At 43.5% G+C, this 24213-nt stretch overlaps 2 protein-coding genes across 17 annotated transcripts in view; one reads left to right on the forward strand and one right to left on the reverse strand.

The window, feature by feature from the left end:
- Nucleotides 1-12367, forward strand: part of SH2D4A (SH2 domain containing 4A) — an 83058-nt gene extending 70691 nt beyond the window's left edge. For both annotated transcript variants that reach the window (XM_003412493.3, XM_064272753.1), the window contains 2 exons: nt 11049-11269; nt 11767-12367. In XM_003412493.3, coding sequence (XP_003412541.2) covers nt 11049-11269; nt 11767-11859 — 314 coding nt within the window. In that variant the 3' untranslated portion in view covers nt 11860-12367. The remainder of the gene's footprint in view (nt 1-11048; nt 11270-11766) is intronic.
- A 5693-nt stretch (nt 12368-18060) lies between these two features.
- Nucleotides 18061-24213, reverse strand: part of CSGALNACT1 (chondroitin sulfate N-acetylgalactosaminyltransferase 1) — a 390272-nt gene continuing 384119 nt past the window's right edge. For all 15 annotated transcript variants that reach the window (XM_064272743.1, XM_064272750.1, XM_064272751.1 and 12 more), the window contains one exon: nt 18061-23201. In XM_064272743.1, the coding sequence (XP_064128813.1) occupies nt 22912-23201 (290 nt within the window). In that variant the 3' untranslated portion in view covers nt 18061-22911. The remainder of the gene's footprint in view (nt 23202-24213) is intronic.

Genomic DNA, 24213 nt, shown 5'->3' on the forward strand with positions numbered 1-24213 from the left:
GGTGCCTCCTACAGTTTCTTCCAGGCTAAGATCTTAACCAGCCTGTGAGTTAGTGCCCATAAGTGATAGTTCATCCTTTAACTATTTTTCTGAGGGGCGGAGATTTCTTAATTGTGGACCCATCAAAATTCTGCCTCCTCTCAGAAAGGGGGTTTTCAAGCCTCTGTCTTCATGAAGCACAGATTACTGATTTATGTGGCTTCTCAAAGCCTTTTGTTCCTAAGCCTCAGATGGATGTGTAAACCCTGCATTGTTGACATACCCCATTCATACATTTCGTGGAGCAGGATGGGCTGTGGCCAGCAGTAAAGGTGTGGCACTGCTTGTGTGTGGCAGTGAAAAGAGGCTGGGAGTCCACTTCTGGTGGTCATTGCCCTGGACTTGAGAAGAACCGGCAAGGCTCCTTTTAGCATGAAGACTTCACCTATGTTAATGGCATCAAAGCCCTTTGAATTATCCTCCATAGCTCTCCTGTGTGGCTGCCTGAGAGCAGTTCATATTTCTGAAATAACAGGAGAAGATGGAACATAAAAAGGTTAAAGCTGCCCTCATTTTTTCAGATTTGAGAAGAGCAAGCTTTTCTGCAGAAAATACAGTTCGTTGCTGGGTTTTTTTTCTGGAAGACTGACTTTTCTCATAAATTATTCCATGTGGCAGACTTCTTGTGCAAATGTTAGTATGTTTTTCCATTCATTCTGAGAATAATCCATTAACCCCAAAGTCCTCTTTTACGTAGAGTTTTTGCAAATGATGAGCTGGCTGCTCGCCCTGACTCTGACGCCACGGGTGACCGCGGCCTGCCTGCGCTGGGGAGCCCCGAGCTGCTCGTTGCAAATGCCCAGGGCTGCCGTCTCATAGGTTTTACACTAAGTCCTGGGAGTCCAGAGCTTACCCAGAGACACCTCAGAGGCAAGGAGCAGGAGAAGTGGGTAGGTGAGGGAGCAAAGGAGAGTGACTCTGTTTTGTGGACTCTGCTTAAGCTTTTGTATGGAAAAGGGGATTCTACTATGTAGAAAAGCATCTTTAAAACCATGCTTTTGTCCTCCGACTTTTCTTTGTTGTCGCTTGCTTTCTTTACTGGCTTTCTACTGGCACAGCCAGAATATGGTGGAGATTATTTCTTTATGCCAACGAAAGGGAGGTGGTAGAGTATAGTGACACAGGGTGCATCTCTGTGACTACACTGTTGTTATGGGTGCCAACAAGTCGATTCCGACTCATAGCGACCCTATGTGACAGAGTAGAACTGCCCCGTAGGGTTTTTTAGGCTCTAATCTTTACAGGAACAGATTGCCAGGTCTTTCTCCTATGGAAGCTGCTGCGTGAGTTTGAACCCCCAACCTTACAGTTAGCAGCCAAGCGCTTAACCATCGTGCCACCAGGGTACACTGCCTTGTTTCAAATCCCAGCTCTACGCCTACGAGCTGGGTGTCCTTAGGCAATCATGTAACTTCCGTAATTCTGTTTCCTCATCTGTACAATTACCGACCTCGAAGGGTTGTTCTGGGGATTAAATGAATTAATACATATACAGCACTTAGAACTGTATGTAGCACATGGGAACCACTAGTTGACAAGTGCTAGCTATTAAGGGGAGCCCTGGTTGCACAATAGTTAAGTGCTATGGCTGCTAACCAAAAGGTCAGCAGTTCGAATCCTTCAGCCGCTCCTTGGAAACCCTGTGGGGCAGTTCTGCTCGTCCTATAGGGTCGCTATGAGTTAGATTTAACTAGACAGCAGTGGGTTTGGTTTTAGTTTAGCTATTAAGGTAACAAAATGAGATGTAATTCTTGAGTTGTTTAAGAAAACTTTTTTTAAAATAATTTTTATTGTGCTTTAAGTTAAGAAAACATTTTGAATAATATTTTAAGAGCTCTGATCATTTTTCCTCATCCCTGAAGTGACCAAGGCCCAAGGGCTCAGGGGCGAGAGCCTGCCATCACAGTGTGTCTCCTTCTGTATTGGGGACCTAAACAGGAGCCACTGGAAAATACTTCCTTTGAATACTGAAGGGGTTAAAGCATCAGACAGAAGGGAGCTCAAGTATGAACACACAAAGCTGTTCTCCAGGTTGGTGACTCTCAATGAATAGTGTGTATACATTGCACCTGGCAGGGCTGATATTTGGAAATAAGATCTTTTATAAGTCACTTTTTCTTGTATTCACTCTCATCTCCAGGCAGGTTATAGTGTGGGACTTGGAGGCCACATCAACAGCAGAGATACATTCCTTAACGAATGTTGTCTTTGTATCACCCCCCTTGCCTCGCCTATCCTGGGCAGCCCAAAAGGCAGAGAAAATAGATGGAAAAGAAGGAATGAGAGATGCCACGATAAAGATATGGAAGGGCAGCTCACAGGCACAGCAGCCTCTCGGGCAGCCCTGACAACGCGGTTAAAGAGCAAAGTACTCTGAGGCTCCTTAGTCCTCGGCAACACACATCCTCAGCTTAGGAGAGGTTGCCGAAGTCATTTATGCATCATTCCTACCTCCAGGCACCCTGCACCTAAGTAACCAAAGTAGTTACTGGGAAATAAATCTATATGTTTTTCAGGTGAGAAATGAACACCTCTTTGGGAAATAAACACTCATTTCTCTTACTGTGGTAAAATACAACAAAACAGTTGCCTATTCAACAGTTTTTACGTCTGTAATTCAGGGACATTGACTACATTTATCACGTTGTGCAACCGTTGTTGTTGTTCTTAGCTGCCGCTGAGTCAGCCCCTGATTCATCGCAACCCCACGCACAATGGGACGGAGCATTGCGATTCACGAGGTTTTCATTGGCTGATTTTTGGAAGTAGATTGCCAGGCCTTTTTCCTAGCCTTTTTTTAATCTGGAAGCTCAGCTGGAACCTGTTCAGCATCATAGCAACATACAAGCCTCCATTAATGGGTGGCTTGTAGTTGTGCTTGAGGTCCACTGGCCATTGATTGAACCCTTGTCTCCTGCATGGAAGGTGAGACTTCTGCCACTGTATCACCACTGCCCTTGTGAAACCATTACCACTACCTGTTTAAAGATTATTCCCCCATCATTAACAGAAACGCAGTGACTCCTAAATAGTGACTCCCCTTTTTCCCCTTCCTCCTACTGCTGGTAACCACTAAAAGGCTATAGTCTTTATACATTTGCCCTATTTCCTATGAGGAAATGAATGGGAAATCATATGGGATCATACAGTATTCGTTCTTTCATGACTGACTTATTTCACTCAGGATATTTTCAAGATTTATCCGTGTTGTAGCGTATATCAGGACTTTGTCTTTATGGCTGAGTAATATTCCGTTATATGAATATATCACATTTTGTTTATCCGTTCATCTGTTAGTGGACATCTAGGCTGATTCCACCTTTTGGCTGTTGTGAAAAGTGCTGCAGTGAACATTGGGGTACAGATTGCTGTTTGTATTCCTGCCTTTGTTTCTTCTGGGTATATAGCTAGGATTGGGATTGCTGGGTCATATGGTAGTTGGGGCAGTTCTACTCTGTCCTATAGGGTCGCTGTGAGTCAGAATTGACTGGACGGCACTGGGTATGGTAGTTCTATGTTCAGTTTTTTGAGGAGCTGCCTTTTCCACAGCCGCTGTAACCATTTTGGATTCCCGCCAGTAATGGATGAAGGTTCCGTTTTCTCCATGTCCTCACCAACATCTGTTATTTTCCCTTTTCTTTCTCATAGCATTCTAATGGAGATGAGGTGCTATCTCATTGTGGTTTGGATTTCTGCTTCCCTAATGAATAATGAAACCCTGGTGGCGTAGTGGCTACGGGGGCTAACCAAAGGTTCCGCGGTTTGAATCCACCAGATGCTCCTTGGAAACTCAATGGGGCAGTTCTGCTCTGTCCTGTAGGGTCGCTATGAGTCAGAATCGACTTGACAGCAACAGGTTTGGTTTTTTTTTTGTTTTTTTTTTTCCTAATGACTGATGATATTGAGCATCTTTTTATGTGCTTGTTGGCACATGAATCTTCACATGAAATGTCTATTCAAGTCCTTTGCCCATTTTGCAATTGGGCTGTTTGTCTTTTTGTTTTCAAGTTGTAGGAGTTCTTTGTATACTATGGGTATTAAACCCTTAGCAGATATATGCTGCCCCCAAATTTTCTCCCAATATGTAGGTTATCTCTTTGTTGATAAAGTCCTTTGATTAATGAAAGTTTTTAATTATTATGAAGCCCCGTTTATCTATTTTCTTTTGTTGCTCATGCTTTTGGTATCATATATAAGAATTCATTGTTAAAACTAGCTCCTTAAGCAATACTCCTTCGTTGTCTTCTAACAGTTATATGGTTTTAGTTCTCACATTTAGGTTCTTGATCCATTTTGAATTAGTTTTTGTATATGGTGTGGGTATGGACCCTGCTTCATCATTTTGCATGTGGAAATCCAGTTTTCCCAGCAGGAGCTGTTAAATACTCATATTTTATTTTCAACCAATTCCAGGAGAATTTTATGAGCCCAGTGGGATTAAAAAAACAGAACAAACCAAACAAAAAACCACTAGAGTGGGAGACGAGGTGTTCTTCTGTAGTCTCATCTATAAACTGTAATAATACCAGGTCTGCTTATTTTAGAATTATTTGAGGATTAAATGGAAGAAAAAATGGAATCATGTTGAAAAGTGTGATGTTCTGTTGCAGGGGGGCAGGTGAGTTCCTGGGCTCTGGGGCTAACCACCAGGGTTGAATCCCAGGGCTTCTCCTGACCTAGCTGAGTGACACTTAGCAAGTAATGCAAAACTCTTGCTGCATATTTTCTCATCTGTCATGTGAGGGTAGTAATGGCACCTTTTTGTAGGTCGCTGTGAGGATTAAATGAGGTAATGTACACTTTGAGGAATGCCAGGCGGATGTTAAGAACACTGAGTCCTGTTATTATTTGGTTATCTTTCATTGGGTTTTTAAAGACATATTTTCCAAATGCAAGAAGTAGGTCATAAAATGTACACATTAACAGGATTGGGCCAGGTGGTGCTTTCAAGAAGAATAAAGAATATACCTTAAAAAAAAAAAAAATTTTTTTTTTTTTTTTTTCCCATGATAGCTGTTCTCAGACTGGAGGCAGTGGATGCATAGAAGTGTCCTAGAGAAGAAAGTTTCTGACTTGATTGTAAGACAGAGTCATTCATTTTTAGGCCTCTTCTAGGCATCTTCTAAGTGTCAGGTGCTGATGGTGCAAAAATAAATAAGATATGGTAGTTATCCTCTAGGAGCTCACACGGAAGTCAGGGAGAGAGAAAGTCATTGCATAATGTGCTGTGAGTACGCCGAGAGACTGAATTAGGTGAGCTGGGAGTGCTCAGTGGATCGGTGAATCAGATGAGTGCGGAGCAGACTGTGAATCAGGCGAGTGGTAAGTAGATCTGTGAAACAGATGAGTGCTGAGTAGATGTGTGAACGAGGTGAGTGCTGGGTAGATTTGTGAATCAGGTGAATGCTTAGTAGCTCTGGGAACCAGGTGAGTGCTCAGTAGATCTGTAGATCTGTGGACCAGGTGAGTGCTGGGTAGATTTGTGAATCAGGTGAATGAATGCTCAGTAGCTCTGGGAACCAGGTGAGTGCTGAGTAGATCTGTAGATCTGTGAATCAGGTGAGTGCTGGGTAGATTTGTGAATCAGGTGAGTGCTCAGTAGCTCTGGGAACCAGGCGAGTGCTCAGTAGATCTGTAGATCTGTGAATCAGGTGAGTGCTGGGTAGATTTGTGAATCAGGTGAGTGCTCAGTAGGTCTGTGAACCAGGTGAGTGCTCAGTAGATCTGTGAACGAGGTGAATGCTCAGTAGATCTGTGAACCAGCTGAGTGCTCAGTAGATCTGTGAATCAGTGAGTGCTCAGTAGATCCATGAACCAGGTGAGTGCTCAGTAGACCTGTGAACCAGGTGAGTGCTCGGTAGATCTGTGAATCAGTGAGTGCTCGGTAGATCTGTGAACCAGGTGAGTGCCCAGTAGATCCGTGAACCTGGCGAGTGCTTAAATGGAGGTGGGAACCTGGTGCTCAGCAGACCCAGGGAACCTGAGACTTTACTGCTGAGAGATAAATCAGAAAACTTCATGCTCTTGAGTTGAATCTTGGAGAATGGCAGTTGTCCCTTGCACTGAACTGCCCTTTTAATGTGGAGCAAGAATCCCTGCCATTTGGATTTCCAGGTGGGGCTCTGCTAGGGTTTCTGAGTTATTTCAGGTCCCTTTAGTGCTGATTACCCTCTTCTGTGCAAAAAATGGTTCTCCAAGGCCTGTCTTGGACCAAATACTCACTCCAGGGAGGCTCAGAGTGCACTGTCCAATACAGTAGCTATTAGGCATATGTGTCCATTTAAATTCATTAAAATTAAATAAAATTAAAGATCAAGCTCATCAGTCACACTGGCCATATTCAAGCGCTCATCAGCCACATGTGACTCGTGGCTGTCATATGGATGTATCTCCACCATCACAGAAAGTTCTATTGAACAGCATTGTTGAGTGGGGACCCTTGGAATCATGCAGAGAGAGGAGTAGGACATTTTTTTCTGCTCAGCCTCAACTACAGCTGTTATCAACCTCTGTGCCTGGGTGTTCAGGCCTCCAGAGTTTTAGCCCATATCTGTCCCAGATTTTGCAGCGCCAGGTGCCGTCCAGTAAGACTTGGCTCAGCGACATCTGCTTTCTCCTGTACCGCCATTTCTCTGCTACTCCTGCCAACCCTTGTGGATTACAATGTAAAACAGGCATACCATTATCCAGGTGGAGACCTGGTTCATTTTAAAAAATTGATGAAAGAATTATTTATCCTTTTTCACTAGCACAGAAATCTTCCTCTGACCCGTAATACATATGTTTGGTTCTTGTAATATATGTGAAGAGAGCTGGTCAGAGGGAGGCAGCATGGATGTGCCTGTTCTTTAGGGGGGTTGGGATGAAGACCAACGCCTCAGAATTCTTAGAGTTGTGCAAGTGGCAAATCAGGGAATGAGAAATATTGTAGGGAGATTCCCCAACTCCGGCAGTGATTAATATCTGCCATTGGATTTTGGTTTAGCGCTCTAGAATGCCCTACCCAGGTAGGCCAAGTTTGCTGTTTGGCGATGATCACAGCCAAGCCACCCTGAATGCATCCACTGCCCTTGATGGATTTATGACAAATTGAACCTCTATCTGTATTAGATGTACCAAGAGAGTGTGCTCTTCAGGAATGATAACTCGTAAGGCCAAAAGAACAAAGACAGAAAAACCACCCTCAGGCATCATTCAAAGCCTAATCTTCACAGCACTTACTTTCTCAACCTGCCCTCATTATCGTTGTGTCCAAGGAATCTCCATTCTGACCTGTGATTTGCCACAAAATCATTTTATTGTGTTATGTGTTTAAGGAGATTAGTGCCAAGATCTGCGTGTAATCGGTAATGATTTCAGAGGTTAAGAGGCTCTCAGGCACTTTGATTACAGCTATTATATGATCTGATTTTAGGAGTAATTGACCTTAACCTAGCTTTGGTTATAATTTCCCAGAATAGCCTTCATTTTCAGACTCCACATCCATCTGGGAAACATCCAGATGTTATAAATTGTAACACCTGCCCCATTTGTTGAAGTGACTTGGAATTTCAGAGTTAGGATGTCATTAAGTCTGGGATGAGAGAGAAATCTTTCCAGAATGCTTTTTCTCCTTCAGTCATGGTTGGTCAGCCTCATGGTTCTGAAGGGGACCTCCGGGGTCAGTGAAAAATATCCCTGGTTTCATAGACAATGTAATATAGTGGCTTTGAACCTCTGTCATTTGTAGTCCCTGAGTACACCGGTTACCTGTTGCCTTGCTTCCAACTTCTGGCCGTCAACTGTAATTTATCAATGGGACCAGGTATGTTTAGAAAGTAAAATAGGCAGTGAAAAGCAGGAGGCCATATCTCTTGGAGCTTACATGGGTGTCTTGGTCATCTAGTGCTGCTACAACAGAATACCACAAGTGGATGCCTTTAACAAAGAGAAATTTATTCACTCACAGTCGAGTAGGCTAGGAGTCGAAATTCAGGGCGTCAGCTCCAGGAGAAGGCTTTCTCTTTCTGTTGGCTCTGGAGGAAGGTCCTTGTCATCAATCTTCCCCAACTGAGGAGCTTCTCAGCATAGAGACCGCAGGTACAAAGGATGTGCCATTCTCCTGGCTCTTGTTTCTTGGCAGTATGAGGTCCCCCAACTCTCTGCCTGATTCTCTTTCACTTTATCTCTTGTAAGATAAAAGGTGGCGCAGGCCACACCCCAGGAAAACGCCCTTTACATTGGATCAGGGATGTGACCTGAGCAAGGGTGTTACATCTCACCCTAATCCGCTTTAACCACAGGCAGAGATAATGATTTATAGCACTTAGGAAAATCACAAAATGGGGGACAACCACACGATACGAGAAATCATGGCCTAACTAAGTTGACACATATTTTGGGGGACATAATTTATTACAATGGGCATCACATAAAGTAGGCAGGGCACCATCTGAGCCAGGGGGTCACTCAGTATCAGTGGCGCCTACAGTTGCCAGTGGATCAGTCGTATCAGGGAAGGGGCCAAAAGGCAACAGAATATGACAGACGGGGGTGTACATCTGTATTGGAGCCCCAGAAGAGAGCCCAAGAGCTTGGTCTATTCAGGGGTCTTTCCTATCTGTGAGTGGGGGGACCTGCCAGAATTTCTCACCCACGCCCAGAGTCTTACTGTGCAGCACATCACAGTTCACCCTCATATGCACTGGGACTCAGCTTCAGGGTAGGTGTGAGAGGAGAAGGCATGAGAAGGGTCGGTTGGTTGATCTTGGGCTGCGGAGAAGAGCTTTTTAACCTGTCCCTTGTTAAAGGTCTATTTACAGAAAATAAAATAAAAAGTTTTATGTTATGTTTTATCCAAGATAATTAGGATTTGATTATCAATTAACTGTACCGAGAACAAGGCTGTTCTGGATTGAATTATTTTCCCCCCCAAATATGTGTTGTAAACCCTAACTTCTATGCCTGTTCTTGTACTCCCATTTGGGAATGAGTTGTCTTTGCTGTGTTAATGAGACAGGATTACTGTAGGGTATATTTTAAGACAATCTCTTTTGAGATATAAAAGAGATTAAATAAGCAAGTAAGAGAAGCTTAGATGGGAGAAGACTGATGCCAAGCCACATCAAGATCTCCAGGGAGCCAGGAAACAGAAACTGAAGAGACAAGGACCTTCCACCAGAGCTGACAGAGAGAAAAAGTCTTCCCCTAGAGCTGACAACCTGAATTTGGACTTACTAGCCTCCTAAATTGTGAGAAAATAAAGTTCTGTTTGTTAAAGCCACCCACTTCTGGTATTTCTGTTATGGCAGCACTAGATAACTAAGACAAAGACTTAAGAGCTATGATAACCTAAGGCCTTTTTACCCGGAGGAACATTTTCTTCTAATAAAATGGTACTGAGTATCAAAAGGGAGGTAATTGTGGAACAGGAAATGGCAAGAGCTTAGGTCTGCTGAAATGAGGAAGGACACGAGGAGACTGCTGCTCCTCCTTCCCAAATCAGAGCTTGCTGAGGAATTCAGCAACTTGGCCATCTTTCCAAGATGTGTTTGTGTACTTTCTGTACCTTTTACCATATTATCTATTCATCTGAAGGATTGTAACAGGTCTAAGAAGGGAAATTTGGAACATGGATCAACCCTCATTACTTTTCCCTAATTGGGGAGAAGAGTAGCCAGAATTGAGATGCGAATTCATGAGACATTTAAATTATTCATACACACACACATATAACCAAAACCAAACCCGTTGCCATCGATTCTGACTCATAGCGACCCTGTAGAACAGAGTAGAACTGCCCATAGAGTTTCTAAGGAGCGGCTGGTGGATTTGAACTGCCAACCTTTTGGTTAGCAGCCAAGCTGTTAACCACTGCACATATATATACATATTCATGTAGCTGTGACTGTACGTATACACATATACACACATACTACATTTACATGCCCACGTGAGAAATGAATACCTCTTTGTGAGATAAATACTCGTATTTTATTTTCAGCCAATTTCAGAAAAATTTCATGAGCCCAAGGAGATAAAAACCAAAACAAACAACTAGAATGGGAGACATGAGACCTGAAATCATCACTAATTCTAACCTTAGTCGCTTACCTTTTCTGTCTTAGTTTTCTCATCTATAAAATATAATGTCAGCTCTTATTTCACAGTTGGGGATTAAATGAAAAAAATGAAATCCTGTTGAAAAGTCTGTTACACATGCATGTGTATGTGTGTATACATGTGTGTACGTATGTGTGTACGTACGTGTGTGTACGTACGTGTGTGTACGTGTGTGTGTGCGTATGTGTGTGTACGTGGTGTGTGTGTGTGTGTGTATTCCTTTAAATGTCAATGGAGCATTGTTTGGAGTAGCTAGAGTGGAAGGCACTTTGGAGCCCTGATTCTATTACTAACTTGCTGAACCACCTAGACCAGGATTTCTCAACCTCAGAACCATTTACATTTTAGGCCGGATGCTTCTTTGTTGTAGGGGCCTGTCTTGTACACTGTAGAATGTTTAGCATCCTTGGCCTCTACCCACTAGATGCCAACAGTACTCCCATCCATGACAACCAAAACCTCCAGACATTGCTCTGGTTGAGAACCTCTATTCTAAAATAAATCATCCCCCAGGCCTTAGAGCCCTCAGCAGTAAATTGAGTTGGCCTGAGGGAGGGTCTTTAATTCTCCTTCCAGATCTAACAGTCCCTGTGTGACTGCCAAGGGGTCCTGCCAGACCCACTGAAGCCTTATAACACCTGTGTTGTTATGAACAGGTGTGTACATGGAGATTTATTCTTTTTAAGAAGGTTAAACATTTAAGCTCTTATATATAAATATTCATTGGCTTATGTAACCTACCCACGTCCAAGAACCAAATGTCAGAAAATGGATGGTATTTTACTAAGACCCCAAGACGGACTTAACCTAGCTCTCATTTTTTTGCTAAACTTTATTCACGTAACTATATTCACTGCGGAGATTTTTTAACAGGATTTGGCTGAAATACCTGCCTTTCTTTCCCACAGGAATTCTCACACTAAAGAGAGCAAATGAACTTCTGAGCACAGGCGTGCCAGGCAGTTTTCTGATCCGAGTCAGTGAAAGGATCAGAGGCTACATCCTGTCCTATGCGTCCAAGGACGGCTGTAAACATTTCATCATAGATGCCTCTGCGGACTCTTACAGCTTCTTGGGTGTGGACCAGCTGCAGCATGCCACCCTGGCGGATTTGGTGGACTATCACAAGGTAAAACGATTTACAAAATTAATTTGCTTTGTGAACTAATCGCCCTGTTAGCAGCTCTAACTATGAAAGGCAATTAGAACAAAAAGATTGAGACAAGTAATGGTGGGATTGGTTTTTGATAATTCCTCTCAATCTTCAGAATTCTTAAGTGCGTTTCTTTTATCCCAGAACCTAGTTCCTCCTCAAGTATGTAGGGAGACCCCACAGAGACAGAGAATACAGGAGAAACTAAAAAATCTATGCACACATCAGTCATTTTTGAAAGCAGCCTTAAGACAGAACTTGAGCCCAGGAGGGTCCAAGTGTACATGGGAGCTTGGGAGTGAGAACAATCTCTTTTAAGATTGTCAGACACCAGCAAAGTTTAGTGTAAATCAAGGGTATGCAGGGAGTAACGTCCTCCAAGGAGGGAGGACAGGCACGTTATTGTTATTTATACTATTTCAATTTCCTGCCCACCCCACACCCAGCCTGACCCTGTGCCTTGTGATTTACAGGTGGAACCCATAACTTCCCTGGGGAAAGAGCTCCTTCTTTACCCCTGTGGGCAGCAGGACCAGCCACCCGACTACCTGGAGCTCTTTGAGTGACAGACTCCATCTCTGTCATCCTGTACCTTCCAGCTGGGCTTTCCTGGACAAACTCCCCTGAAAGGGACATTTCTGTGTGAAGCCAGAGTCACCCTGCAGCAGACCTGGAGCCAGCACTGATCAACTGAAAGTATCCTTGGAGTCCTTACTGAGAGCTCTCTTCTGCACGAACTGGGGAGTTTAATGTTAAGTGAAAATTACTTCTGCATCACGTGTACTCCAAAAGCAGAGGGAGAAGATTCCCAATTTCAGCAGCTAGCTAACATGAAGGATGCAACTGTAATGATGTATATAAGATAAAATGAACAAAGAGAGAAAATTGAAGCCTTTTTAGGAATGAGGAACCCTGGTGGCGTAGTGGTTAAGTACTACCGCTACTAACCAAAAGGCCGACAGTTTGAATCCACCAGGCGCTCCTTGGAAACTCTATGGGGCAATTCTCTTCTGTCCTGTAGGGTCACTATGAGTCAGAATTGACTCGACGGCAATGGGTTTTTTTTTTTTTTTTTTAAGAATGAAGATACTTCAAGTACCTCAATTAAGTAGCTTGTGCGAACCGTTTTCTGACCTCTACATTCACTCTTTGCATCACCCCAAAGGTCTCAGGGTCCTGTTTATATAAAGGCATTAGACTGCTGGCACAAGAGCCTTTTCTGATGGCCGAGGTGATCCACAAAGCATACGCCAGTTATTGTGCACGTTGGAGCCAGGATGTAAGAGAAACAGAAAAATGAAGTTGGAAATGTAAATTGAACAAGAAGTTTTAAAATGTGGGTGGGAGACGTAAATACGTATGGCTTGTGGGAATGTCAGCAAGCATCCATGAGTTGATTTCCTCATTCTGGAGAAGGGGGCAACCCTCGCCCTGCCTACTTCCTGCTCTGTCCAGGAGTGCGGCTGACGGGCAGGGCGACGCACACGTAAGGTGTTCCTTATTAGTGCTGCAGAATGAAGAAGAGACTCATCAAGCTGTTTGGATACTATTTTATGTAATTAGGGAACCCGACGTGCATTTCTTGACATACCTCCACCGTACTCAAAATGAAGTAAAAAAGGAAGATGAGAGTAACCTCCCAACACCATTTAGCTCTAAACTGGTTGCCATCGAGTTGATTCCGACTCACAGCGACTCTATAGGACAGAGCAGAACTGCCCACTAGGGTTTCCAAGGAGTGGCTGGTGGATTCAAACTGCCAACCTTTTGGTTAGCAGCCAAACTCTTAACTACTGCGCCATGAGGGGTCCAGTTTAGCTCTGGGACATATTTATGTTCAGTCAGGGGTCTTTGTCCTACTGCACACATGGCCCTTTCCATCAACTCTCAGGCCAGTCACACCCAGGGGGATGGTCTTGGGCAGTGACCCAGGAGGCTCTGAGCCGCTCGAGATCGTCTTTTCTGGGAAGATGGAGATTTATGTGCACTTCAGACCTAACTCTTCCTGTCAGCATTCTTTTAAACTGCCTCTTAAATAAAGACAGAAGAATGACATTGGTTTGTTCATGAGGTTGTTGGTTGTATAAACTACTCATTGGCCATGTAAAATGTAATCAGAGAAGGAGGATGCTATGCGTGTTTTAATGAGAAAGCTTTTAAATATAGATCATTGTTAAGTGCAGTCTTGAAATTTTCCATGTGGCTTGAATTGTTAAACTATGACAATAAGAATCTATTTCTTAACTTCTGTTTCTAACTGTGATTCAGCGATCATGGTATTATAGAATAGCAGAAATAGCACAGGGCTGGAAGTCAGAAAGTTGGATTTTCTTCCCAAGTCTTCCCACCTTTAGCTGTGTGATCTCAGACAGGTCACTTTACCTCTCTGAGCCTCAATTTTCTGTTCTGCAAAAATAAGGCATTTTAACCAGGTGACCTTTATTAACGTCTCTTACTGCTCTGAAAGCATATGATTTTGGTTCTATTACTTACTGGAATGAATAGAGAAGTACCCTACCAACCCTACAGTCACTAATAATTTTGAATACATGTTAGATTCAGGCATCCCTCTCTGCCTAGTTTATTTTGGAAGAAATAAGTATGGTCATATTCAAATATAAATACACTAAGAGACATCCTACAGAAGAAAAATCTAGAAAACAGGAAATAATACTGAACTAAATATGACAAAGAGGGGACCATATTTGAATTCTTTACTATTTTGACCTGTTAGTTATTGATACTCAGAGGAATACACTGTTTAGTATTCACTGAAATGATGGCCAGGAATAATACCTGAAGTTCTTAAGAACAGAGAATGGTTTACAGAATTCAGAAGTTGATTCTGACTAATCAGGGTTGTTGGGATCCAGATTCTTACCCCAGCTATGCTTTCATCTGGGTCTTGCCTATGTCCGACCCTAGTTCTGGCCGAAAGTGAGGATGTCCAAGCCCTGGCCTTGTTCCCTTTTTCTTCTGTTGTCTCAACAAGCCCAGCTCCCTTCCTGCTCAAGGTTTCTTGTTCTGGGATGTTGCCCTCTGTTTCCGTGCTGAGTAGGCTCCCTGCACCAGGAACTCGCATTGCCTACCTCGTAGGGACTGTGCCCAACTGCCACTCCCCACCCATGGCGATTCTTCTCTTTCAGGTCCCCTTGGTGATCTCCCCTTCACAGCCATCCCAGATTTTCTGGCTGCTACCTCTATATTGGCAGACCCTCACATACCCACCCAACCCCGTCAGGCTACCTGTGAGCCTCCTGGTTCTGTGCTCCGGCCCTGCACTGCTGCAGTAGGATCACAGGAATGTTCTTGTGGCACCCTTAGTGCCTCCAGCAGTACTAAACAATGTCAAAAAGTGTTACTGAGAGGCTCAAACCTCACACTAAGAAGAGGAAAAACATTGGAGCAGTTAAGAAGGAAAGGGATTAGAAAAAGGGGGGGATAGTGAAGATGGGGTATGGGCAGGCCACCAAAAATATCTCAGGGGCATTTGTACCAAAAGTTGCCTCTCCAAGCTAGAGCTTTGGAATTAACCATCTTTTTAGTGTAGTGATGTGTTAATATGGCAGGAAATCTACTATGAGATTTAAAAAAATTCATGGTCTAAATTTTTGCAATTGCCACCTTATAAAAAACCAAAAAAAAAAAAAAAATTGGTTTTGGTTTTTTTATGAGTCCAAACACAAGTTTTCTTCATTTATATCTTTGAATGATACTTCTCTTTGAATTGTGATTTTCTCTTCCTCAGGAGTAGCTTTAATAATTCTCACTTCAATTTCTGTTCTTTGCCTTCCATTTTTGTAATCTCATGATTTTTTTCATCTCTCCATCTTTTTCCTTTACATTTTAGGAGATCTTCACTCTGCCCTTTCACACACAGATTAAATTTTTCACAGTTTGGATTCTGCTCTTCACTGCCTCCACTGGGGGATTTAAATCCTATTATTACATTTCCTATTTACTTCCTTGTCTCCCTTAGTTATCTAGTGCTGCTGTAACAGAAATACCACAAGTGAATGGATTTAACAAAGAGAAATTTATTTCCTCACAGTAAAGTAGGCTAAAAGTCCAAATTCAGCGTGTTGGCTCCAGGGAAAGTCTTTCTCTCTCTGTTGGCTCTGGAGGAAGGTCCTTCTCATCAATCGTTCCCTGGACCAGAAGCTTCTCTGCACAGGAACCCCGAGCCCAAAGGACTCACTCTGCTCCTGGCACTGCTCTCTCGGTGGTATGAGATCCCCTTGTGTCTCCATCTCTCTTATATCCCAAAAGAAACCAGCTCAAGACAATCCAATCCTGTAGATTGAGTCCTGCCTCATCAACACAACTGCTGCCCATCACCCCTCATTAACATCATAGGTAGGATTTACAACACATTAGGAAAACCACATCAGATGACAAAATGGTGGACAATCACGCAATACTGGGAATCCATGGCCCGGCCAAATTGACACACACATTCCTGGGAGAGACAGTTCAATCCATGACATGCCCTGTGCAAAGGTTTTAGACTGCCTATTGCTGTCCCAGATTGAAAACTAACAGGAGGCTTACATGATAAAAGTGCCCTCTTTTTAACATGTGGTAAAATTAATATTATTTGTTAATGACGTTACTTGATATACTAGAAAGCCCAGCAGGCTTGGGTTTGAATCCTAGCCATACCATTAACCAGCTGCATGTAAACTTAAATTACTAAACTCTGAGCTTCAGCTTCTTCATCTTTAAAACAGGAGCTAGTAACAGTCATCTCATTGGGTTCTGAGGACTAGGAGAGAAATGTTAAGTGCCTGGTATATGAAAATCTCTCCATAAATGGTAATGATTCCTTGTGAATCAAGGGTCCAATGAAGCCAGAAACCTTGAGCTCCGCGTTCCCCCTTTACTAACTCAGTTTCTGTAACCAATGAACTGTGTATCCTAATGAACCATTTCCTAAAGTTTCTGGGATGAATTTTAAGGGGAGAAGGGAAAGTTTTAAAGAGTAAGAGATACAACGATGAATTCACAATATATTAGCAAGCTTTCAGCCGCAGAGAAACACTCACTTGGTTTCAATTCGGAATGACACAGAGGGGCCATTTTCTAATGCCTGACTTTGACAACCCTCAAGTTAGCAATAATCAGTCTTTTCCCCAAAATTGGCCTTTGACACATTGATTCAGATCCTCTGGGATTTCTGATTATAAATTCCGAACTATTTGCCTCCCTTTTTGACCAGAAGACTTGTTACGAACCCAGCTCCCTTTGGGATTAACCCCGCCTCTCTCCTGGACAGATCAGGCGTGCCAATGCTGGCCAGGTGCTGGGGAGGGGGCAATCCCCTGCCGCCCTTGTCAATCCAAATCAGCTTTTATTTGTATTCAACTGAAAGGAGCTCATTTATGGAGTCTTCCCACCAGTTGAGTCAAAATCCCCATAACCCGCCACAGTACTTTGCCTCTACAACCAAACAAAATGGTGAGCACCACATTTTGGGGGGGTTCTCTCTCAGTGGTGTGGCAGAGTTCTAGAGAAAACTTACCAACCAGTCCATTCCCTACCACTCCTGTCAGCCTCACACAGTGTGTGATTTTTTTAAGTGACTCTGTTCAAGGCTAGTAAATAGAAGAATGAGTTAAATCAATGTCTCCTTCTGCCTTTCTTTGAATTTAAGGGTTGGTTTTTGTGCGTGTGTTTAAATTTTTAAATGGGCTTTAGCATTCTAGCAGGCCGGGTGATGTTTATTGTGCATTTCTAAACATTGGAGATGATGGAGGGTGGTGTGGTAGTGGGCTGGCAGGAGTTAGAGGCTGTGGAGGGGATAATGACTGAGGTAGAGTTGCCTGACAGTACTGTACTTACCTAATTTCAAGTTAAAGTGAGTCCCAGGTGATGAAGAATAAATCCAATTCACCACCTGGGTGTTTGCCTGTAGAAGGCAGGCTGTTTGCATTGAAGCTGGCAGGCTGAGGGCACCATTTGGCACGTCCTGGGCAGAGGTCACTCAAGTGGCTCACCTTCTCCATGGCGGCCCTCACCTGCCCCTCCGTCCTTACAGTCTCCATTCACCTCTTTGCTAGGTTATTAGACAAGCCACTACAACTGAGGGGACACTGGGGCTGACGACTCGGGAGGGCACATTCAAAGGGTCACTAATGTGAAGCAGTTTTGAAACGTACTTCTGCTGACCCAAAACCCATTGCCATCGAGTTGATTCCAACTCATAACGATCCTGTAGAACCAAGTAGAACTGCCCAATACGGTTTCCAAGGAGTGGCTGGTGGATTCGAACTGCTGCCTTTTTGGTTAGCAACCAAACACTTAACCGCTGTGCCAGCCAGGGCTGTTGTGCTGGCAGGAGGGAACATAGTCTTTGGGTTGAAAAAAACAAGCATCAAAACCTCCAATAAACTGGCACAGCCCCCCAACGTTTTTGTCAGTGATGGCAAAGCCAGTGAGCCCTGCCAGGAGAAACAGCTTTGAATTCAAATATAAAGCTAATCAGAATATGGATCAAGCAAAGCTGCCAGTTATTTGATATGTGCTGGGAGTAGAACACACCCACCCTTCTAAGGAACTGCCCAGGGTCGTTATCTCTAATCAACAATTCTCAGACACAATGTCAAATCTTTTTAAAAAAGCAACTATTCCCACCTGCTCTCACCTCCTACTCAAGGCAGTCTTTAAGCGTGACACCTTAGAATCCTGCGTGAGAGCTGGTTTGAGCCAAACGGAGCTGTAACACAGCAGCTGCAGGGAGGCTTCAGGAAGGCTGCAGGTGGCTGGTCGCTTAACTGTTCATGGATCACTGTGTTAACAAGTTTTCATTCCTAGTTGAGAGACTTCTCAAGTGGGGCAGGAGGGCAGAAAAACAGCGGGAAAACGAAGCCAAAGGGCAGGCTAGGGACTCGGCCCAGGCCAAAACCTTTTCCCCCAGACCTCCCAGCTCGTCTGGAACTCGTGATAAGGGGCTGAAGAAGTCAAAGCATGAGAACTGGCCCAGCGGCACAGCAAGTTCCTCAGCATTTCTGAGCCTTTGTTTTCCTCACTTGAAAAATGGAAGTATTGATGTTACCTGAGGAGTCGCGGGCTGGGCAAATGGTTAACGTGTTAGGCTGCTAACCAAAAGGTAGGAAGTTCAAGTCCACCCAGAGGTACCTCAAAAGAAAGACCTGGTATCTACTTCTGAAAAATCAGCCATTGAAGACAGTATGGAGCACAGTTCGACTTTGACACACGTGGGGTTGTCGTGAGTTGAAGTTGACTCAGTAGCAGTTGGTTTTTTTTGGGTGTTACCTACTGGCTCTGTCCCCTACTTCAAAACCCACTAATGGCTCCGAACAACCTAGGGGGTCATCAACTCCAAATTACTGAACATGTGTTTAAGGTAGGAATTATCCATTAAAGTTGACACTTCTAGTAACCTTTTCCTCCAGATGGACTGAGATTGTTTTCATAATGACAGAAATAAAGGACAACAGGGTACATGATGGTTTCATAATCTCTACTGTGTGGCCACTGCTGGTCATCTGATAATGTCCACAAGGTGCTGGGGACACTGGGAGGCATAACAGACACTGACAGTCACAAGTGAGGAATTTCGTGTTAGATAAAATAGGTAGTCAAATACCTACTATATGCCTGAAATGTCCAAAGGACTTCACACATGTTAACTCATTTAATCTTAACCAGAATCGTATAACATAGATGCTGTTCCCTTCATAACCCTGAAGAGGACACTGAGATACTCAGATGCTGGGTGAACGATTTAAGATCACATAGGGGGCAAGTTAAAGAACTGGGATTTGAGCCCAGCGGTCTAAACAGGAGAAGCCATGATATTTATGACCACCTTGTACTAAATCTTGGTAAGATAAGATTAGAAGATCTTCCTTGAAAAAAAACATTGTTAAATTTGTTTTGCTATTTTCTTACTTTTCAGGATTATATATTATATATATTTCGTTCAGGCAAAATTTCAAAAATAGAGCTGTGTGAAGTTCTGTTTAACTGTTGAAATTCCTAGGCCTGATTCTCTCCCATCACTGACTTATAGAGAAACGCAAGTAGGCCACATTTACAAATACAAAGAGGGGCATAAAGTAAGATTGGAGGGAAAATTGAGCCCAAGAAGGAGAGGCTATGTGACTTGGAGACAGTGGTGTGCTGCTGAATACTTAACTCTGGGTGGGGGAAAACCCTGATTGATAGCATTCGCCCGTTTCTGATTTTCATGGTGTAAATACTCCCACCATGGTTGATTTCAAGCTACCAACCTACCATCACTGAATGAGGAACTACGAAAAGATGCTAATAATCGGCTCTCATGAGCCTCCTCCAGCACACTGCTGCTTGAAAGAGACCCCAAGTTTTATACTAGAGGGCCAAGTTCCAGTGAGATGCCTGGGCTGGTCACTGGGCAATGCACGTAGAGGAGAATACAGAAAGTATGTGGAGAGTTGGAAGGGGCCTTAGACAAGCCCAAGACTCAGTGATTCCTCCACAGGAGTTGTCCTCCTTTGCTGTCTAAGTTTAAATTCCAGGCACCTAATTATAATTTTTCAGTGGGGCCTGTGCCAACCCTTGTGTATGTCTTTGGCAGGAGATTAGGACAGATCCCTTCTTGCTGAGTTTCCTTATGTGGGTGCCATGGCTACCCTTTGATAAAATCATTTTACCTAAGCATTGAAAATAGATAAATATCGTGCTATTTCCTCTTTTCTTCAGGCGTCTCGGGTGATTTTTAAAATTCAGTTTCTATTTTTTAACCACTGTGTCAGGCACCTGCTATGTGCAATTTAAACAAACACATGATTAGCCCGTCAAATGCAGTCTAGGAATGCACCAAGTATGGGACACTTGTTGGCTGCCATCGAGTTGGCCCCTGACTCTTGGCAACACTATGCACGACGGAATGAAATGCTGCCTGGTCCTGCACCATCCTCGTGATCAGTTGTGGATCAGACCATTGTGATTCATCAGGTTTTCACTGGCTGATTTGTGGAAGTATATCACCAGGCCTGGAAACCCTGGTGGCATAGTGGTTAAGTACTATGGCTGCTAACCAAAAGGTCGGCAGTTTGAATCTACCAGGTGCTCTTTGGAAACTCTGTAGGGCAGTTCTACTCTGTCCTATAGGGTCACTATGAGTCGGAATCTACTCAATGTCAATGAGTATATCACGAGGGCTTTCTTCTAGTGCATCTTAGTCTGGAAGCTCTGCTGAAACCTGTTTACATCATAGCAACACACAGCCTCCACTGACAGACAGGTGGACTTTGCACGAGGTGCACTGGGTAGGAATCAAACCTGGATCTCCCACATGGAAGGCGAGAATTCTACCACTGGACCTCCACTGTCCCCCATGGGACACTTATACCTGCCTGATTCCATGGTCAAAACATTTGACCAAGGCCACCACCCTTATTGGAAATGCGTCCTCCTGACACTGGGAGAACGTGGGCAAGAGGATGCAGGTGTGTCACAAAATACAATAGCACCACTGGGGAGACAGCCAGAGGTCAGCCCTGAGTCTCCAGTATCATCATTCCATGTGACAACATTAAACACAGAGTCAAAAGAGACCTTAGAAATCATTCTCTATTTCTTCTAATTACAAAGGTCAAAAAATGGATAAATGGCTCTTCGTTATGGTTCTCACCTCCTTCCAGACCAGTGGTTCCCAACCAGGGGTGATTTTTGACCTCTAATCGACTCGAGGGCACTGGGTTTAGGGGATATCTGGCAATGACTAGAGACATTGTGGCTGTCACAGCTAGGTGAGAGATGCTATACTGGCATCCAGTGGGTGGAGGCCAGGGATGCTGCTAAACTTCCTGCAGTGCACAGGACAGAATGATCAGGCCCAAATATATCAGTAGCGCTAAGGTTGAGACATCTGATCTACGCTCAAGATAACTGTTTTCCAAAAACTAAAGACATGGCATTCTTACTCCAGGGTTCCAATATAAATCATGGTTTATTAGCTATCCAATGCTACCTTCCATTCATGTCCTGTGTTTTAATTAAATTTTATGAAGTGCCAGTATAAATCAATACAATGCATTTTTTTTTTACACACCAACAGCTTGAATGCTCTTGAAGGTTTTAAATAACGAGTTTACTGTGGGCAAACAGAAGGCAAGGAATCAGAGAGATAATTAGCTCATGCATCTGGTACTGGCTAATAAATGATTTTCACATGAATGTAGAAATCAGTGTTAACTGTATTTATTTTTTAAAAATAGTTTGAAACTGTAATAAAATGCAATTCTCAGAAGCATCTTGGTGACCAAGTAGAACTGCTTAATTAAAAAAAAAAAGAGTTCAGTTTCTTCCCCCAAGACTGGGGTGGGTGAATACGTAGCAAAAACTTGCGTTCCACTAGACACTGGCAGATGGATTGATCTGTCACCAAAATGTATTTTTCTGCATTTCTTCTCAGTGAAGCCAGAAGCCAGGAAGAGCACCCTGCTTTGAAAAAAGATTGTTTGGTTCACACAGTATACTTTGGTTTATTTAAACAGGTAAGAAAGTCGTCCCCAGTTTTCCTGAGGAGAAAATGTTTTCTGACTTTTAAATATATTGAGATACTACCAGTCTGAATATTTTTTTTTCTGTGAAAGGTGAAAAGCTTTTTTTTTTTACTCCTCCAGTGTTCAGTTGCTCCTCTTCAGAAATACTCTTCAGATAAAGTAGCTGTCTTATTCTATCAGTAACCCCCAACTATGCCTTCCACATGACTAAAAGATCTGAAGCTCAGTGTCTGACAGGAGGCAGCATTTGGCATTGTCCTTGGGTACGGATCTGGGTACTGTACGGATCTCAATTTCATGTTTTGAACTCAACGTTCCCGTAATGCTTCTAAAAGCATCGCCTTTAAAACTATAAAAACGTATGGTAACTTGTGTTTGCTTAGTAAGGCCTGCAAATCGGTATTTAAATAAGCAGAATCTAACTCACAAGCAAAAAGCAAAAAAAAAGTGCATTTTTAAACCGAATTAACCAAATGGAGATGGCTATAAGTACAAAAGAAAAAAATGAACAGATTATTTTTGGCTAATGTTGGGGGGAAACGACATTTATGGTTTCTTTCCTTTTTTTGGTCCATTTGGTTTTGCCTAATGGACTCACAAGGATGGCGATGGGTGTATCTCCATATTTCCTAAGGCCTTCTGGTATTTTAGCATTCTTAGCAACTACCGATATAATCATTCATATGGGAAAAAATGTGCTTGCCTTTCATTCTAATTAACTTTTTACAAAACTGCTCTTAATTCATGAATATTTCAGTGAGCACAGAAAACAATAGATCTCATTTTGCTGTAAACACCAAACAATACCCAACACCTCCTCACTTCCAGGCTCCCAATCTCACAATCATTCTGCCTTTGTTGAGACCCTGGCCAGGGTGCATGTGGGCTACTTTTGCAGGCAAAAGTGGGAGGTTTTCATTTCTGCTGCATACAAGCCAACTCAGCAGAGAGAGAATGGCGGGGCTCTCCTCTTGTCTCTTTTCCTCATTGGTCAAATTTTTCTGTTGCCCTTTACAGAAGTCTTTTCCTTGTTGCAGCCAATCTTTCGGTAATTGCAAAAGGAAAAAAAACAATAAAATGTCTTCAAAATCCATCCTTGGGAGCTCATGTCTTTTTGCTACTTGTCTTCTGTTTCTGCCTGCGGAGGTGAGCCTCGATCTCGTGCCTGAAGACCAGCATCCCCAGGTGCCCGTGGGAGGCCTCATTCATGGCCTTGGACTGCATACACATCTTGTACTGCTCCGGGGTCAGCTCATCCACACAACGCTTCTCGTGCCAGAGATGGAAGAGTCCCCGCACGGGCGTGCGCACCACTATGAGGTTGCTGTGGAGGTACTTGCGATAGAGGTGAACATCCTCTCCTCCCCAGCCTTTGATGTCCAAATCAAACCCACCTGTCAGGAGAAAGCACATGGTTGACTACTGCGGCCCATGCATTTTCAGATATATAGTTGCTTCTCTGATCTACACAAGGACTCCCTGGGTGGCACAATCGGTTAAGCACTAGACTACTAACTGAAAGGTTGGCAGTTCAAACCCACCCAGGGTTGCCCGGAAGAAAGATCTGGTGATGTGCTTCCGAGAGGCCACGGCCTTGAAAACCCTATGGAGCACAGTTCTACTCTGACACACATAGGGTCATCACGAGTTGGAATCCATCTGATGGCAACTGATTTGGTTTTTTGATCTGCATAGGCACAGAGCTTTGCATGAGAAGGCATTTAGGAGGTGCTGTGTGCTTCCGAACCCCTGTGAGTTACAAGAGTATCCATCCTGGTCAGAGGCCTCAGAAATCCCTAAACAGAGACCATCCTCATGACAGACAGCACCAAGTTCTTGACATAAAAAGACTACAAACAGAATTCTAAGCATTTTCCTGTTTGAAGAGCTATCAGCAATGCTAATGAATAGCCCTAGACTCAGATTAAGAGCTACGGCATCAGCCCAACTTTTTAACTTGAAACCTCCCAGTGGAAATTCTTGTGTTTCTTTCTGTTTGAATGTGTTTTCCTCTTGCCATGGCAAACTGGGAATAAACCAGGGGCTTGCAGTACAAAAGAGTGAATCAGGATACCCACGTGAAATTAATTACTTCCCACAAAAGCACTCTTCCTTTCATAGATTATACCCACCCCCCGCAAAAAAAAACCCAAAAAACCAGTTGCCATAGAGTCAGTTCCAACTCATGGTGACCCATGTGTTACAGACTAGAACTGCTCTTCACAGTGTATTCAAGGGTGTGGACTTTCATAAGCAGAGTCCCAGGCCTTCCTTCCAAGGAGCCTCTGGGTGGGTATGAACCAGCCTTACATTCAGTAGTCCCGCGCATAACTATTTGAACCACCCAGGGATAGTGGTCTTGATAAAGCTCTGTGTCCACCACAGGCTGGCGAAATCAGTCATTTT

Source organism: Loxodonta africana, chromosome 19 (genome assembly GCF_030014295.1).
Source record: "Loxodonta africana isolate mLoxAfr1 chromosome 19, mLoxAfr1.hap2, whole genome shotgun sequence".
Taxonomy (NCBI): Eukaryota; Metazoa; Chordata; class Mammalia; order Proboscidea; family Elephantidae; genus Loxodonta; species Loxodonta africana.